Consider the following 16,432-nt stretch of genomic DNA (forward strand, 5'->3'; position numbering starts at 1 on the left):
GTACCCATTTCTTCTTCTTTTCCTTTTGTCACATTGCAACCATAATTTCAATGTATTGTATTGGAGTTTCTTAATGATACACCAACACAAAGCAGTTCATGACTGTAATGTTGAAGGAAGGATGCATAGTCTCCAGTATGTTTTTTTTTTATTAAAGTAAAACATGTGGCCTCCCCTGTTCATTTATATGCTCATTTATGAGATTTTTATATATATATATAATCTCTTCATTTGCTCTAAAAAGTTTAAATACTATAGATTCTTCCCATCTATTAATTTCAATACAAATGAAGTTGTTTCGGTTAAGGCCTCAAAGGCTTGTCAGCATCATGAAGAGTTTTGTTAGTTAAACTAGGGTTAGGTTTTAAAACAACATCCCAGATTATGGTCAACATGCAAAATTCTGTGTGGAGGAAAAGTAACACTACACATCAATCAGAATATCAGTGGGGAACTTGATAGAAACACTTTTCTTTAGCAGAGACTGTGAAGCTGCTCACAGACTACTGGAGGATGGATGTAGCTAAATACATTTCAGCCCCAGAGGAAACCGGTTTTATGATGCAGAAAAAACTGGGAATATAGGGAAAGTTGACATTCGAGCATGGCCGTAGCTGTATATCAGAATGGACCAGTCAAAGTCTACGACCAATTTCAAGTAAAAATCCATGGCAAGTTTTGAAAAGATGTCAACAGATGTCCTTGCAGCTGCGATTGGAGCAAAGATTTTGAGATTGCAGGGGCCAAATAAAATGTTTACTACATTCTTCAATTTTTTTCTCAGTGAAGAAGTTTGAAAACCATGTAGCATTTCATTCATTTTATAATTACGGGTTGCTTAGTGTTATTCAAAAACATAAAACTCCTCCTAAAATACATTAGAATTTGTGTTATCAAAGTTCAGTGTGTATGAATTACTTTGCAAGGCACTGGGAAAAAAAACTCTAAGCAGTTTTCAACTCATTTCGATCTTGTATTTGCATACAAACAAATCTGGCAAATGCATGAAATTAGAAGGAGTGCTGCACATGATTAGCAATCAGTGACTTTTGAACAGAAACTTCTTGTCAAATTAAACTCAGTATTTTACACCATGGTATCTTGATTTGCCCTGCTTTGTCTTTTGCCTGTTTTTTTTTTTTTACTGATGACTTCTATTGTTTAGTGTCTTTTATATTCATGCTCTGATCTCTTTCGAAACATTTACCTTCAACGTCAATCCGATCTGTTTGTCGTCTCTCTCCAGTTCAGGGTATTTAATTCTGGACAAGCCTTTGGACAGGGAGTCTCTGGATCATTATATCCTGATTGTCACCGCCTCAGACGGACGCCCAGATGGAGTAAGAAACTCGGCTATGCCGCACCAATATTAACTGTCTCTCCTTACTTGCGTTGTTTTACAGCCGTTGAGCAAAATCAAATCAAGCAACTGTTGGAAGCAAATTGCTGCGAACGACACCTTTTGTATTATGTAGAAAGAGGGTCATTAAAGGCAGTTTTGGAAATACTTGACATTTATGAAAATAGTAAATTATAGAAAAAAATGTTGAAAAGAACTTAGGAGAAAATATTTAGAATGACTTTTATTTCAGATACTGCTGGTTTTCATCGTACAGAGGAGTCTCAACCCTCCTCCTTTTGTCTGCTTTGTTCTGCCCCCTGACATCCCCCTGGAGGTTTTTTCCAAATACTTTAATTCAACAAGTCTCAGTTGTGAATCTTTCCTTTCTTTTTGCTTAAATCTTTCTCTCTCATCCACCTTTTTCTTATGTCACCTTTCTGCTGTAATCCCTGCAAAACTTATCCAAAGTTTTTTCCCCTAACCAGCTCATTCCTGTCTCACAAATACCTTCCCTTCCAGCCATCTGCTTCCACAATATCCTGTACAAACCGGTATGTCTACTGAGACCCTTGTCTTGACTCATTCATCGGCTTTTTCATCAACTCTACAAATGAGCGATGTCTCTGAGCAATCCTTTGGCCAAATCCTATCTTCCTCTAGACACCATGTGTTGCTACATCATACCTCACCACTGTGTGTGAGTACACTGCCTGTGTTTATCAGTGTTGCTCATTAGCTTCCTAATGTGACATCGTCATTGTCTCCCTAGAATTCTAACACACTAAACAGATTTGAAATTACAACTTCTGGCGAAGTGGAAAACAGACCATATTTCTCTCTTTGTTACATCTGTTAGTGAGTGATACTTATCAGGCAGGAAACAAAACTTTTCCTTAAGATTTATCTGCTTGTAGCAGCAGATAATCTGCTGCTACAAGCAGATACACCTACTAGATTTACAAGTTCACAATAAGTTTGACCCTACTTTGACCAGTCAAAGTACAAATGCTGTTAAAGAACCAACTGTGGGCATTTGATCAACAGAAACAGACCAGGTAGCAATGAAGGATGGTGGCGTGGTCTGATGAGTCAAGTTTGATTTAACATCTTGTGAATGGCCGAATGTGTGTCCATTGTTTACCTGGAAAAAATCACCAAGATTCACTATGGTAAAAAGGCGAGACAGCAGAGATAATATGATGGTTTATGTAATGTTCTGTTGGTCCACATTGGGATCTGCCATGCATGATGTCACCTTGACAAGTAAGATCTACTTTTGAGAGTTATAAACAGGGCATGTAATCTTTAAAAAGTTTCACCTCTAATCTAAAAGGATTTTTCAGTTTTGAAACTTAGGTTGGAAATATCAGACTTCTAATCGGTTAACGTCAACCAAAGAACTTTCTGAATATCATTATTCATAAATCTAAAAGCTATACTGATGATGTGCTGCATAAAACCTTCAGATCTTTTGTGTTGCAGAAGGTAACTGTTCCCTAAAATATGAATTATTCAAGCTACTTTCACAGAGCCTTGGTTTAGGCAGCACTAAGTATGTGCCAGTCTAGACTGCTGTGTATTTTAACCATCTTTTGCTTTACCTCAGTAAATTATGTTGATGCTGGTGTTTTGTTGTACCTTAAGGCATTTATTTAGTTTTTTCTTGTGTGTGAAGAAATTAAACCTATCCATCAAAGCATAAAAAGTTATTAGTTCATAAAGTTTAAGATCTTTTTTTAAACAAATTAAAGTCCTCATTATGCTTTGCTGCCAAGAACCATGATATCTTCAGGTCACAACAGCAATTGTAGACATATGTGACATGTAAGTTCTAAGCAAATTCATGAAGAGGATTTACTTGTTGCTTGTCATCTTGGACCTTTGACCTCATCTAGAAATGCTTTGACTCTGAACATAGTTTAAATATTCTGTTTTCTCTTTAAAGAGTTTTCACAGTTGTTGGGTATTTCATCATGCTGTGTATAATTTAAAATCTTAAGAAAAGTGTGTATTACTACAATTGTGTGTTTGTTGACTATAAAGTGTGGATATCAGTGGCAGTGAATTACTTTCCAATATTTTGTTATAATTCTCATTGCATCTCTGCCAACATATCTTTCAGATGTTTCTATGCCTCCTGTGGAAGGCAAACTGCAGGAAATACTTTTCTAGTTTGGTTCCAATTTCATACCCCCTGTGGTCACTGTGCACTGGCTGTTTTTTTGCATTTCCTTATTCACCATCTCTTTACCATCTAAACACTGCGTCTCATTTTCATCTCTCGTTTTCCTGCTAAAACCCCCTTTATATGTCTCAACTCTTTGGGGTACATGACTTCAAGGATCTCAGATCTCACTTTTTTCTCCCCTTTCTGATGGAGCAAACGCTTTTTTTGAACCGATATTACAATCCTGCCAAGATGCAAGTGGATGCTGGAGAGCAGGGCATCCATTTTATGCCACTTATAAATCACTTAAACTGTCAGTGACTTATCATATATTTTACTATTTTACTACTTTTCTTTTTTTTTTGCTTTTATCAAAGAGTACATTAAAGAGTCATAAATAATTTTCCATATTTTTAAAAAAATACATTTGTACCTTGCATTGATCCATGCAGATGTTGGGTGGTTACTGCGTTGCTTCTATTAATTATACTGCTTTTCTCCTCCTTTCTCCATCTACCTGTTAATCAGGCATCGAAATAATTAATTCACTGAAAGTCAAATGATGTATTCTTAAAAACAATGATGAGGACTGTTTTGTTTTTCATTGCAACTCTACAGTTATGAATTTTGGTTAGGGAAAAAGATGCTGAATTTTGAACTGTTCTTACCTTTTAAAACCAACTGCTTCTCTATACCACCATCTTTTTAAGATGATCATAGTGACTGATGCTCTTCACAGGTGGTGTGCGATTTTCTTTTATCCAGCTGATCACAGATCACCCGAGGCTTTTCCTCCATCTCACTCTGTGTTGTTAACTTAAGTGCAACCAATCTGCTGCTCTCTTTTTTTCCCTGCTTATTTTACTTTGTTAGTAAAATACCATTACCTTTTGGTTTCTCTTCCCTTCATAGTAAATCTGTTAGACAGGCATCAAAACGTTTATCTTCTTCATTAAATAAAATCTCCTCATATGTGTGTCAGTGAATACATGTGGTGATTTTAATGGGATAAAATTCATAATAATGTTCCTGACCTTGTATCATAGACATCCATGCAAAACTGAGTTAAATGGATGGGAGGAAAAGAGAGAAAGATTTCAGAGGTGTTCAAAAACCCCCTATGGTTTTCTGCTTTCCTATAAATAGGTCTTGAAACACATGCAATGTCTCAACCAGTCTCTAGAGCTTCATGATGAGTGCATTATCCTTGAGTCCCAAATGACTTGAAGTTTTAAAAAATGGGTGAAGGAAGTTTAAACATTTTTCTGCTGGGGACCGCATTATATATTGCGTATGAGACAGAGTAGAGTTTGGGAAAGAGAAGAATGGTTTGAACAGGGCAGAGACAGAAGACCATTCAGAGAAAAAAAAAACTAGAAAAAGAAGAGCAGAAGACTGGAGCGTAGATGCATTACACTAGTCCATTAATCAGTATCACCCAAAAGGCCTTGGGTTGTCTGTACTTGTTCACACACATACACACCTGTTTGTCTCTCATATTATTAAATGTCCTGTAGGGAGAGTGTCAGACTACAAAGTGCCTAATTGGCTGTTTGGCCTGTGAATCCATCATACTGCCACAGGATGAGAACTATACAAGTTGGTGCATTGAGCCTATTCTACTGTAAAGATGCTGTTTGCTAGATTCAATTTGAACTTTATTGTACAACAGCTTGATGTAGGTAAATGCTTCTCTTGTGAACTTTCCAGACTGTGAATCAATCAGCTTTAACCTTTTGCTATTCTAAGGACTCCAAAAATATTCCTAAAAATGATGCCAGTTTCACATTTAAAAACATTTGGGCATGATCAGCAAAAGCAATGTGACTTTTAGCAGAGATGCAAACAGCTACTGGCAGGTTTCAGAGCCTCCTTGGATAATTAAAAATACTTGTTTTACAGTATTTACACTAAAGTATATTAAAGGATATAATTACTTTGCAAACAAGTAGAAATTTTTTTCATGTAATCATTCCATGAAAATGATTTTTTATATCTACAGTATATACATAAAAAAATTAGTTGTTTTTTTTGTTATTTTCACCCAAAGTCATTAAGAGCCATTGTGGAAGATCCAAGGGGTCACTGAAGGTTCAGTCCTTGCAGTCCTTAGGAAGGATATAAAAGAGGATGCACTACGGTGTTTTATTATTAGGTTTAAAAATATTTTCTTTCATCTTCTGGAGTTGAAGAGCTCTTCAATGAATAAAACAGACAATATTTTTAAATGTGTGTGTTTGTGTCATTTTGTAGACCTCCACTGCTGTGGTGAACGTGGTGGTGACTGATGTGAATGACAACGATCCGGTGTTCAACTCTTCACTGCCAGTGAATCTCTCTGTCACCGAGGAGCAGAATAACGCCTTCGTTGGACAGATCATGGTAAGGAGATCCTCCATTGCATACTTTCACAAGATAAATCCTGGAAGCTAAAAACAACACAATTGCTTCTTTATTGAGGTCCCCGTGTGAAAACAAAGGACATCGATGTGTTGATTGTGTTTTCCCGCAAGGCTGTGTACTTGTTTAAGCTTTTTAATGAGCAATAATTTGTTCGTTTAATAATGACACTTGAACAAAAACATGATAATTAAGAAAAATTAATCTGACTGTTTCAACAAGTCCCTGATTGCACAATTTAAAAGCCTAGCAGGGGAGCGAGTCAATGACAGGTTACTTTTGTCTGTATCATTTCTCAAATGACACAGTCCAGCTCGTTTTACAGTGGAAATGGCACAAATCATGTTCTTGGAGTTTTAACCATCTGTTTGGTTTTGATACATTGCTATTAGGACTGATAGGCATAATGTTTGTAGAATGTTGCCTTCTACACGCACTCTCATTCTGAGCACATATTTACAAATCTGTGACCATCATTTCAAAGCATTACTCACATAGATTTACAAAGTATTTCAATCTTTAGTAGTGATGGAAGTAAATAAATGCTGTCAAAATAGAAAGTTTACTCAAAATAACTTATGCCAAAAATACTTTGTGCACAATTAGCTTACGAACAATATCTTACTGCTAAGCAACGTGGGAATTTTGAGCAACTATGGTTAAACACACACAGCTATTTAAAGTTTATGCATAGATTAGTAATTTCTCCTAATTTGTCTTCCTGATTTGTACAAGAAAAAGCGTTATATTTGTAGCTCCTGTAGGAATTAACATTTGTCTGTTTTTAACCTACATTAAAGCAAGGTTATGCTAATTTGTTGCATTAATTAGACTGCTAATTCTCCTCAGTGTATCTCCTTCATCATATCTAAAGGAATGAAATAAGCAGGTGCACACACTTCACACAAATAGTTACAGTGACTTTAATTAAACCCTCCTGTTACATTCATTTGCTGCGACGACCAAAGATCAATTTTACATAAGTTTGTTTGAGTGTTTGGGTGGAAAGTTTTGCAACTCCATGTATTTTGGAAATAAGCCCTGGTCGTCATTCGCAGGTTTTACACAAAGCTCTGATTGGTCTGCTTGTGACTCTATTGTTGGGGATGGAAAGCTGGGGGCAAGGCACACCACACCTTTCAGATTTTGATTTGTAAAAAAATTTGCAATGAATTCATCCGTTTCCTTTCACTGGACAATTATTTGCAACTTTTTGTTTATTCATGACATAAAACTGAAGTTGAGGTGACGAAGGTGTGGCAACATTTTAAATCTTTTTAAATATCAAGTGAATATATAAAATAAATTGCCATTATTCAAAATCATTGCATAAACTGTTTACAAAACATCACTTTCTAGACCTTAAGACTGACTGGCCTATTTTCCATAAGAGACTCCTGGGTGAACCGTACACTTTGATCAGCTCTGATCTTTTAAAGACACTTTATCAGATGTGTGCTTACTTGGATTTACTTCTAGCTTAATATATAGGCTTTGTACTTTGGTGTCAAGGGTTCTTTGATCCATCTGACTCTTTGCCCGTTTCTAAATGTTAATCAGCAGTTCAACACTTGGACTATTCCTGTTTTAAATGTTTGCCCCTTGTACACCCTTGTATAGGATTTTGAACAAGTTGAGTATTAAGTTCCAAATTTAAAAGTTAAATTTCTTTCCTTTATTTTTGAGCACAAGCTTTGTAAATTCAGAAAATGCTTAATATCTTCCAGGCACTGTAAATTTTTACTTTCACTCCACTTTTTGGTCTTGGGCCAAATGCAACATCCAAAAGCCACGCCTGATCTGAACAGAGGGCACTTGAAATCATTCCAGTTCTGAACTTCCTGCCTTTCAAGGAACCTTGGACTGATTCCAAAGCAAAACAGACGGCGTTATCCCTCAGCAGGCTGAGAAAGGCACGACTCTGGGCATCAGTCCAAACCAGGGCTCGTACCTGGAGGTATTAACTGTATTTCTGAATGAATTTACAGACGTTACTTTACTTTGGAGATCAACATATGGTAAAGCAGGACAGAATGATGTACAAGGCATTGGAAAGTCTTTGAGTGCCTGAGAAAAAAAATAAAACAAAATAGAGCAATCCAATGGAGATGAAATACACCTGCAGAAGGATGAGGATGATTCCTGACAATTCTTGGAGTAGCAATATGTGTTGCTGTAAAAATGAAAACGTATTCTACTACTACATGAAGTATCTAACCAATGGAATACTATGAAGAAAATGTAACAAGGCAATTTTTTATTAAATTCACCATAATTTGTAAACTAAAGCTGTGAATTTGCTTTCATAAATAAAGGTCTACAAACCGAACTGGTTAGGCTAGCAACAGCTGTGCTACAGTGTTCAATACTTTGGTAAACCCAAAGTTAAGTTCTGGATTCCCATGGTGTTAGCAAAAGAAAAAAAAATCTGCTGGTGGACTAGCAATAAAAGACAGAGCAAAGAAAAAAGGGAATACCTGACAGGAAATAACATACAGCAGATGTAGACAAGTTCCACGTAAGTGTGAGGAAGAGACAGCTTTCTCAAGTTCAAAAGAAGAGGAAAGCTTATCTCTGCTGCACAGACAGTTCCTCCGCTCTCTTCCAGAGATTTTCAAAAAATAACAAAGTACTTCTTTATAGTCTGAAAACTTGTCCGGCGATAAAAGCACCTTAAACCAAATTTTAATCATTAATCTATCCAAAGCCTTATTTTACAGGGGAATACATTACTTTAATTTCAATAATTGAATCCTTTTCATATAAAGGAAAAAAAGAGAAAATACCATTAATTTGAATATGCTGATGATTGCGCAAGGTTAGTCTGTCCTCCACTTTTATATGTATAGAGCGGAAAGGGTTTAGTCTTCTCAAACTAAGTGCGGTTATAAAAATTTTAAATGCTGTAGCCAAAATATCCATTTTGTTTTTCTTTAAAAAAATGTGCTATATACCATATTCATATTAATTCTTTAATGAGTTCACATGTACTTCAAAATGCTTTCATGTCCTTCGAACCAGTTTTTTTGTACATTCCAGTCTCAAACTTCATTGTATTTTTTTGGGACTTTATGTATTAGACACACAAAGTAGTGTGTAACTATGGGGAGAAAATAAAACCAGAAAATGTGGGGTGAATTTATGTTTAAGACCCTTTACGTTAAAAACATAAACAAAAACAGCATAGTCAATTACTTTCAGGAGTTACTTAATGGGTAAATAGTCCACATACAATGTTAGGTAACCAAGAACTGTAACTTTGACCTGAAAACATTTCCTGTGGTGGCTGCATCATGCTGTGGGGATGCTTTGCTGCAGGATGGACAGAGAAGCCTGCAAGAATGTAACTTGATCAATAGAATTAAAGGTTTGGATTATTAATCTTTTCATAAGGGCTGCTCACTTTATAAATATTTTTGGGCAGATCTGTTAAAAGCAATGAGCATGAAAAAATTAGTTCCTTATCGCTATTCTGATTATTTTCAAACAACTTTTATCTTAAACTAATTTAAATAAAAAGGCAAATCAAAGCTAATTTTTTGCCATCAATAATTGTTTGAATTCATGTAGAGAAACAATCACATGAACTAACTGCATATAAAATCGATTGCCATGTCTTCCTTGTGTGTGTAGTTAATGTCGACATGCAAACCTGTTGAAAATCTTTATAGTTCAATTGGTGGAACACATTTGTGTTTAATGACATCAGGGAAAACTTTGTAATTCAGAACTGTGTATAGGTCTTGCAGTTTTCTCTGTATATTAAATTAAAGTCACAGATGCCAACAAAATGTGAAAAAAAGAAATGAGGTTGAACTTAAAGAAAAAGTGCATTATCACTTGAATGCAGCAGGCATTGTAATTATTGTATAGATAGCAGAAACGTCAGACTTCTAGATTATTTTTTTTTGTCACTGTGTTGAAAAGCAACAGACATAAGGCCGATTAGACATTATTTTCATTATGTTCTAGGCTTTTAACTGTCTGGTGTTATAATTATACTTCTGAAACTGTGAAAAACATGGTGAAGGAGAGATGAAAGATGAAGGGTTTATTTAAAAGGAGCACACATCATTAGATGCACAGCCAAGAAACTCAAATCACACTGAAGTACTTGACAAGAGGTGAATAATCCAATCTTTGATTCATGTAACTTACTTTAGAAAATATAACGTTATAAAAATCTGGCACTGGAGAAAAGCCCTATGTTGCCTTTTCTGTAGTTTAATATCTGGTGTCATTTTATTTGTCTATTAGGAAAGCAGGAAAAATATTTTCCCTTTATTTTTAGAGATTCTAATTTGTCAAGTAGAGTTAAGCCAACATTCAGAAAAACATTTCTATGATAAAACATTGATAGCATGTTTTCCATGTGCCTTTAAAGCTATAGAAATGTATGTGAAATTTTAAAAGCAGTCAGTATTACATAAATTATAGATTGACTTGTTTTTCTGCGTGATGCAGGCAAACAGGAGTCACATTAATGATCAAAAATAAAATGGTTCAATAAACAGGCAAGAGTTGATCACAGGAGATGGGGTTTACAGTGGGGATGTTACAATCAGGATGTTTTATTCCCTTGTATCCTTTCTGAGTCATGTTGGAGTCAGCAATTGGAGATTAGTTCATTCATTCATTCATTCGTTCATTCATTCATTCATTCATTTTGTAAATTAATTCAGAGATCATACTGAAAATGTTGTACAGCAAATCCAAAAAACAAGTAATGACCTATTAAAAGCTAGACAATACTGTTTAAATAAACTTTTTTTTTCATTATTTTGTTCAATTGGCAGATCTCACAAATTGTGACTTTTTTAGAGTGTTGGTGCTGTAAATGACAATATATATTATTTTCATTTTCAGTCTGTATTTGGGGACTTATAAAAGTTGACTTAAAGATATGAAAGCTCAAAAAATCTAATTCAAAAAATGAATGTCACATAAATGCATGGGTAATGATTAAATGCAATAAAATAGTAAAATATTTTATGGAAATGCATACTTTTCCACCCTACCTATCTCAGTCAGTATTGACCCACTGGGTGTTGCATCACTTATCTTCCTTGATAATGACAGATATTTGATCTCCACTTGAGTTTTTGAGGAAAGGGATTTTATTTCTAAACGATTGACAGAGAAAGTTACAGTGTTCAGTAAACTCCGATTTTGCTTCTGCTAACTGGACAAAATGTACAGAAAAAAGTTATCCTGCTTTATAAACTTATTCATGAAGTCCTCTAAAAGAAAATCAAAGTTAAGCTGGAAGAAAGCACTTCAGAGAAAACAAAGACACAAAATATATCAAAAACACCATTGTAAACATCTACAAAATATGCATTATAAAACATCCTAAGTGCCAGCCTTCAAATTTCTTGCTGCTTTTTACCACATGGATATGTATAAAAATAAAATTGTATGTAGTGGCTGTCGCTCAAAAAAGAGTCGTCCTTTAATCAGACACTTCCAAATTCATCCTCAACACCTCAATTTTGGATTCCAAAACTCTTTGTGTTACCTGTTTTTAATGCAAATCTGCATGTGGTACTTTACACCAAGTAAAAACTGCAAGCGGCTTTTAAATCAGCCTCCAGCTTCTCTCCTGATTTACTTTCTGCCTCTATGACTGTCCGCATGTCAATTATCTCCCTTTTCCAAACAACCCATGATAATCACACAAAAGCTGGATGCCCCATTAAATTTCTAACACAGTTTCCCCCCCGGATGGCAATGAGTCACTGAATACAAATCAAATGGAGAGGACTCCTCATTCAGAGCACTGCCAAGACAGTGTCTAATTTCCACTAATTCAAATAATTGCTTCGTGAGATGGATTAAAAGTTTAATGAATGAAAATTGAGGAAATGTACAAAACGGGTCACCGCAAAAGCAAGTTGCTGCATTAAAGCAGAGTAAGTGGATTGTAAATATGAATGGATATGATGATGGGGTTGCTTTTTTCATGAATTTCTAACCATCAGGTAGATTTTCTTGGGCAGTTTTTGTGTTTGGTACCAAATCTGAATAAACATCTTCTACTGCAAACACCAGGAGTAAATGACTTTGTTTTCAATTAATCAAAAGTACAATTATGCAGTAGTTTGATTATCATTTTGCTTTGTATTCCCTCTTTTAAAAAAGTATTAAGCATTTCTGCCTACGCTTACGTTCAGTGGACCCCTGGTATTTGTGGGAATTTGGAACAGCAGGCTCACAAAAATAGGCAAAATCTGTGAATATTTGGGAGCTCTTTTTAAAATGCTTATACCTGCCAAATTTATTAGTTCAAAAACCAACCATATCCTACAGTATTATGCATAAATACATCTACAGTCTCCTGTACTCTTGGAGCTAACGCCAATCAGCATCAAGACCAATAAATGGCAACTCTGGATTGGCTGCTTTGCAAACGGCAGCCAATAGCGAGTCAAGTAGCATTCAGCTTAGGTATCTTAGCTTCTTCTTTGTATTATTCTAAATTTGTGCTACAAAAATAAATCTCTGGTTAGGTGGGCTTTCCAGATATATAAATAACGATGCAGTGATTTAGCTGATAACATTTCAACTACTTTTCTCACCTGCATGTTTATCCTTTTTTAGTTTATTTTTTAGTAAAAGTGTGCCCTTCCTGTTTGTCCCTGCTCCTTTGCCATAGGGTCCCCTATGAATCAGATGCAATGCAGAGCTTGCTTTGATTACTGTTTGATGATGAAATGTGGCCGTCTCCATTATATTTTTTTCTCGTTTGTCTTAAATTTCATAACCCTGCTCCACCAACTTTAAATACAGCTTGTCCTTATTTTCGTCATCGGTGGACACTATGTGCTTGTTAATTTCATTTTGCTTTCAACGTATTATGAACAATATTGGCCAGCATTTTTACTGACAATAGAATTACCAACCCCTAAAACCACATCTGAAGCATCAAAGAGCCTTTTCAATTAGTGTCAGACTGCAAGGATCAACAAGGGCTACAACTTGAATAGGTCCTCACAAAGATACACATTTATGTATTTAGTGTAGTACATAGTGTTTGTAACTTAAAAGCAAGTAAAGCAATTATTTTTTAACTCTTCTTGCTTTTGGTGTGAGCAATACCTGATTCAGCCCCGCACACAAGACCGCGCTAATGTGTCTTTTGCTCTGGTCTCATCCATTTTAATGTTGTCAGAGTGCTGATTGCACAGGATGAACATTCAGAGAGGTGGAGAGGAATACCAGCCAGCAATTTGTCACTTTCTTTCTACCTTATTTTACTAGTTGAAAAAGACTATGTGCAGAGGAAATCAGAGTGTGACTGCAGAACAGTTACAGAAGGATAGCCAGATTAAAAAAGTATAGCAAAACGGAGAGGAGGACATTGCACTACATTTTTTATCAAGTTAAAACTGAAAGTACTGCCTCATTAACTTTGTGGAAGTTTAGTTTTTGCTTCAAAATACCTCCAGAATCTCTGGGGGGAAAAGTACAAGGATGGAAGGATAGAGAGCACACATACCAATGTGCTGTCTGATTGAAGCTTGCAATTTGTGTTAGCAGGAAATTACATTAAGAAGATGCTACACAGATTGCACAGTATTGGTAATAAACTTATGTAGTGTGCAATCTGTATAAGTCCCGAATATATTTGGTCTCATTGCTGGCTGCAGATGTATGATGCTACGTCGAAACCTATAAAATGTTTTATTCATTCAAAAAGGGCGAGTGCCAATGCAGCTGTCATACAAAAATTTGATTAAAAAAATAGACTATCAATGAGTCAAATATAGTACAGTTTGCTTTATTGTTGGACAATATGGTATTTGCTGGTCATTATGTGTGTTAGTTTACAGGTGGTCTGAATTGGAGTTTGTAAAGTTAAAACTGTAACACAATTAGTCTTAAGAATAATTAGAGTAATCTTAAGGAACAGAAAATAAAAATGACAGCTTTTGCTGGTTGCATGACCTTGCCCTACTCCCCTCCAGGCTAGATCAGTGGAGCTTAGTGTGTTCTGCATGAGTAAACAGAAGCAGAAAGGTTGAGAATATGCACTTTGCACAATTATTAGGTAAGTGAGTATTCTGACCATATCGTCATTTTTAGGAATATTAGTTTATAGGAAAGTTTTAAATTGTTTGTTTATTATTCTCTCTTAAACAGATGAAAGTATAAAAAGTGAGATAGATTAGATATTTCTGCTCAATAAAAATTTCTCTCTTATTGTACCCATATAGATATTCTCCTAAGGAAGTCAAAACATCACTTTTAGTACCTTAGGTTAGGCTTTTATTAACATTTTGGATTAACAGAGCACTTTAGTGATTAGTAAAAAATAATCCTCAAAAATAAGACTTCCCTAATAATTGTGCACACAGTGTAATGATTGCACTCCTGCAGACACACCACAACCCGTGTAGGACCTCCACCAGCTGCATTCTGCACCCCTTCTTTTTCTGTGGTTGAATGATTTTAACCAACTTGACTCTCCAATTAAATCAAACTTTAATCACATATTTGTTTGTCTTTAAGAAGTTTCTGGCCTAAATTTATCTGGATACTTGACCACCCTTTCTGGCAGAAGTGGTGCAGTCCATTTAAATTATCAAGCTTCCTGGCACACACTCAGCTTTTAAACATTATCTATGAGTTTTCAATAGAGTCAAGGTCAGAGCCACTCCACAAGCTTCCTCTTGGCCTACTTGTCTAGTAAAACTCTAGTTTGATGTGTGTTTAGTATTATTAGATTGTCGGAACACTAAGTTTCAACCATCTGTTTGAAACTGTCATTGTCGGATGAATGGGAAATGGGTGGGATCTTTCTTATCATAAACTTGCAGATAAACTTGAACATCTTTGGCCACAGTTAAGCAAGTGAAACATTAACACAGACAGAGTAGTTCTCTACCAACACTTGTTCCTCCTTTAGCTTGACTGAAATTTGCCTGCTTGGATAAACCAAATGTGTCTTTGTGAAAGGTTTTTCACTAAGAAGGGACAAGATTGAGCTATTTGGCAATAATTACTTGAAAAGTGTTGAAGCTGGTAAAGGTGAGGCTTCTAAAACCTTGCAGGTCCAATGACCCAACAGTCAGGTACGGCAGTGGTCACATCATAGTGAGAAAGGATTTTGCCACTATTGCAACACCTAGTGCATCAGATAATAAAGGAAGAAATATGTCTCCAAATAATTTTATTTCATTCCTTTGTGGAGTATCTTTACAAAATCACCTTAACTTTGTCCTCTCATAATCCAGCCATGATACCTGTTGATTCAGGTCTATGTACAATAAGAATTGAATGGTGCTGCCATTAAGTGGTCTGAGCAAGTGACATTCCACTGTGATTATACAGTATAAAGCTGTATTTATAATTCTGTAATTTTAGTATATTTTACAGAAATATATGAAGTAATTACATTTCAAAGACCTGTAAAGCAATTGCAGCATTGGTAATATAATCTACTTACTTATTGTTTCCAATTATGCCTAATGTTCTGAATCTGCATCAACATTTGATCAATTATGTGTTGTATCCAAAAAAATCTCTTAACTTCGAATTTTCCAGACTGCAAAAAAAATACTTATTTCTTTTATACAATAAAACAAAATGAAACAATTTTAGTCGAGGATGTATTTTAGATTGCATGGACAGTCATGCCAAAAATCCCCAATAAATTCAAATTTGTGAACCCATTTTTTAAACTTGTTTGTTGCATAACTGTCCAAATTGTCCAAAGAAATCCAGAAAAGCTCAAAATAAATGACTCCACTGACTATATCATGGCCCATTATTACGCTTGAATGATTGGCCAAAAAAATGCATGAACACCTTTGACCAACACTGTGTTTATTTTTTTTGAGTATTTGAGTATAAACTGGAAAACATATGACGCAAAATCCAAAAACATTTTACCACCTTAGTTAGGTGATAGAATAATCTAATAATTGGTAAAAAAAAAAAAAAAAAAAGATCTTGCAAAACACATATGAGCTAGGGGATGACTTTTACCAAGATTTCAGATTGGCAGTACCAAGTTTGCAAATCCAAGTCTTACAAATTTGCAAAACTTTAAACCTTCTGACTTAAACTCATGCCAAGAATTAACAGGAATAGTCTCTTCTTGTCAGCTGTACAGCTCTCTAAAGACGTAAATAATTTATTCACTTTGAGCAAGAAGGCAATGTGAAAAGAAAGCAAAATATTTTTAGAAAGCTGTTTTCTTTTTTTGTAGAGTAATAAGGAAAAGGCGAGTTTAAGCCTGACAAAGCATTGAAGCTTTATTGTTAGAACTGCAGAACCTCCCCTGATGGCTGTAACTGACACTAAAGTGGAAGTATCATATTTTGAATGTTAAGCATTAAAAATATGATACATTAAGAATCGCAAAGAATCATAAAAATAGAACCTCTCATTTATAATTACCGTGAAGAAGCTATAGGTTTTTTGCTACAATGTTTGAAAAACATAGTTACAGAATTTCAATAAGAAAGCAGCTGGAACTTTTGGTTTGATCAATCATTCTTTGGGCTTGTTTTGCGGCC

At 35.2% G+C, this 16,432-nt stretch overlaps 1 protein-coding gene across 3 annotated transcripts in view; it reads left to right on the forward strand.

Moving 5' to 3' along the window:
• The window catches only part of LOC102228210 (protocadherin-15-like), a 295,528-nt gene that overhangs the window by 198,678 nt on the left and 80,418 nt on the right, over positions 1-16,432 (forward strand). For all 3 annotated transcript variants that reach the window (XM_023340889.1, XM_023340890.1, XM_023340891.1), the window contains exons 24-25: positions 1,247-1,340; positions 5,763-5,891. In XM_023340889.1, coding sequence (XP_023196657.1) covers positions 1,247-1,340; positions 5,763-5,891 — 223 coding nt within the window. The remainder of the gene's footprint in view (positions 1-1,246; positions 1,341-5,762; positions 5,892-16,432) is intronic.

This window comes from Xiphophorus maculatus, chromosome 10, assembly GCF_002775205.1.
Source record: "Xiphophorus maculatus strain JP 163 A chromosome 10, X_maculatus-5.0-male, whole genome shotgun sequence".
Taxonomy (NCBI): domain Eukaryota; kingdom Metazoa; phylum Chordata; class Actinopteri; order Cyprinodontiformes; family Poeciliidae; genus Xiphophorus; species Xiphophorus maculatus.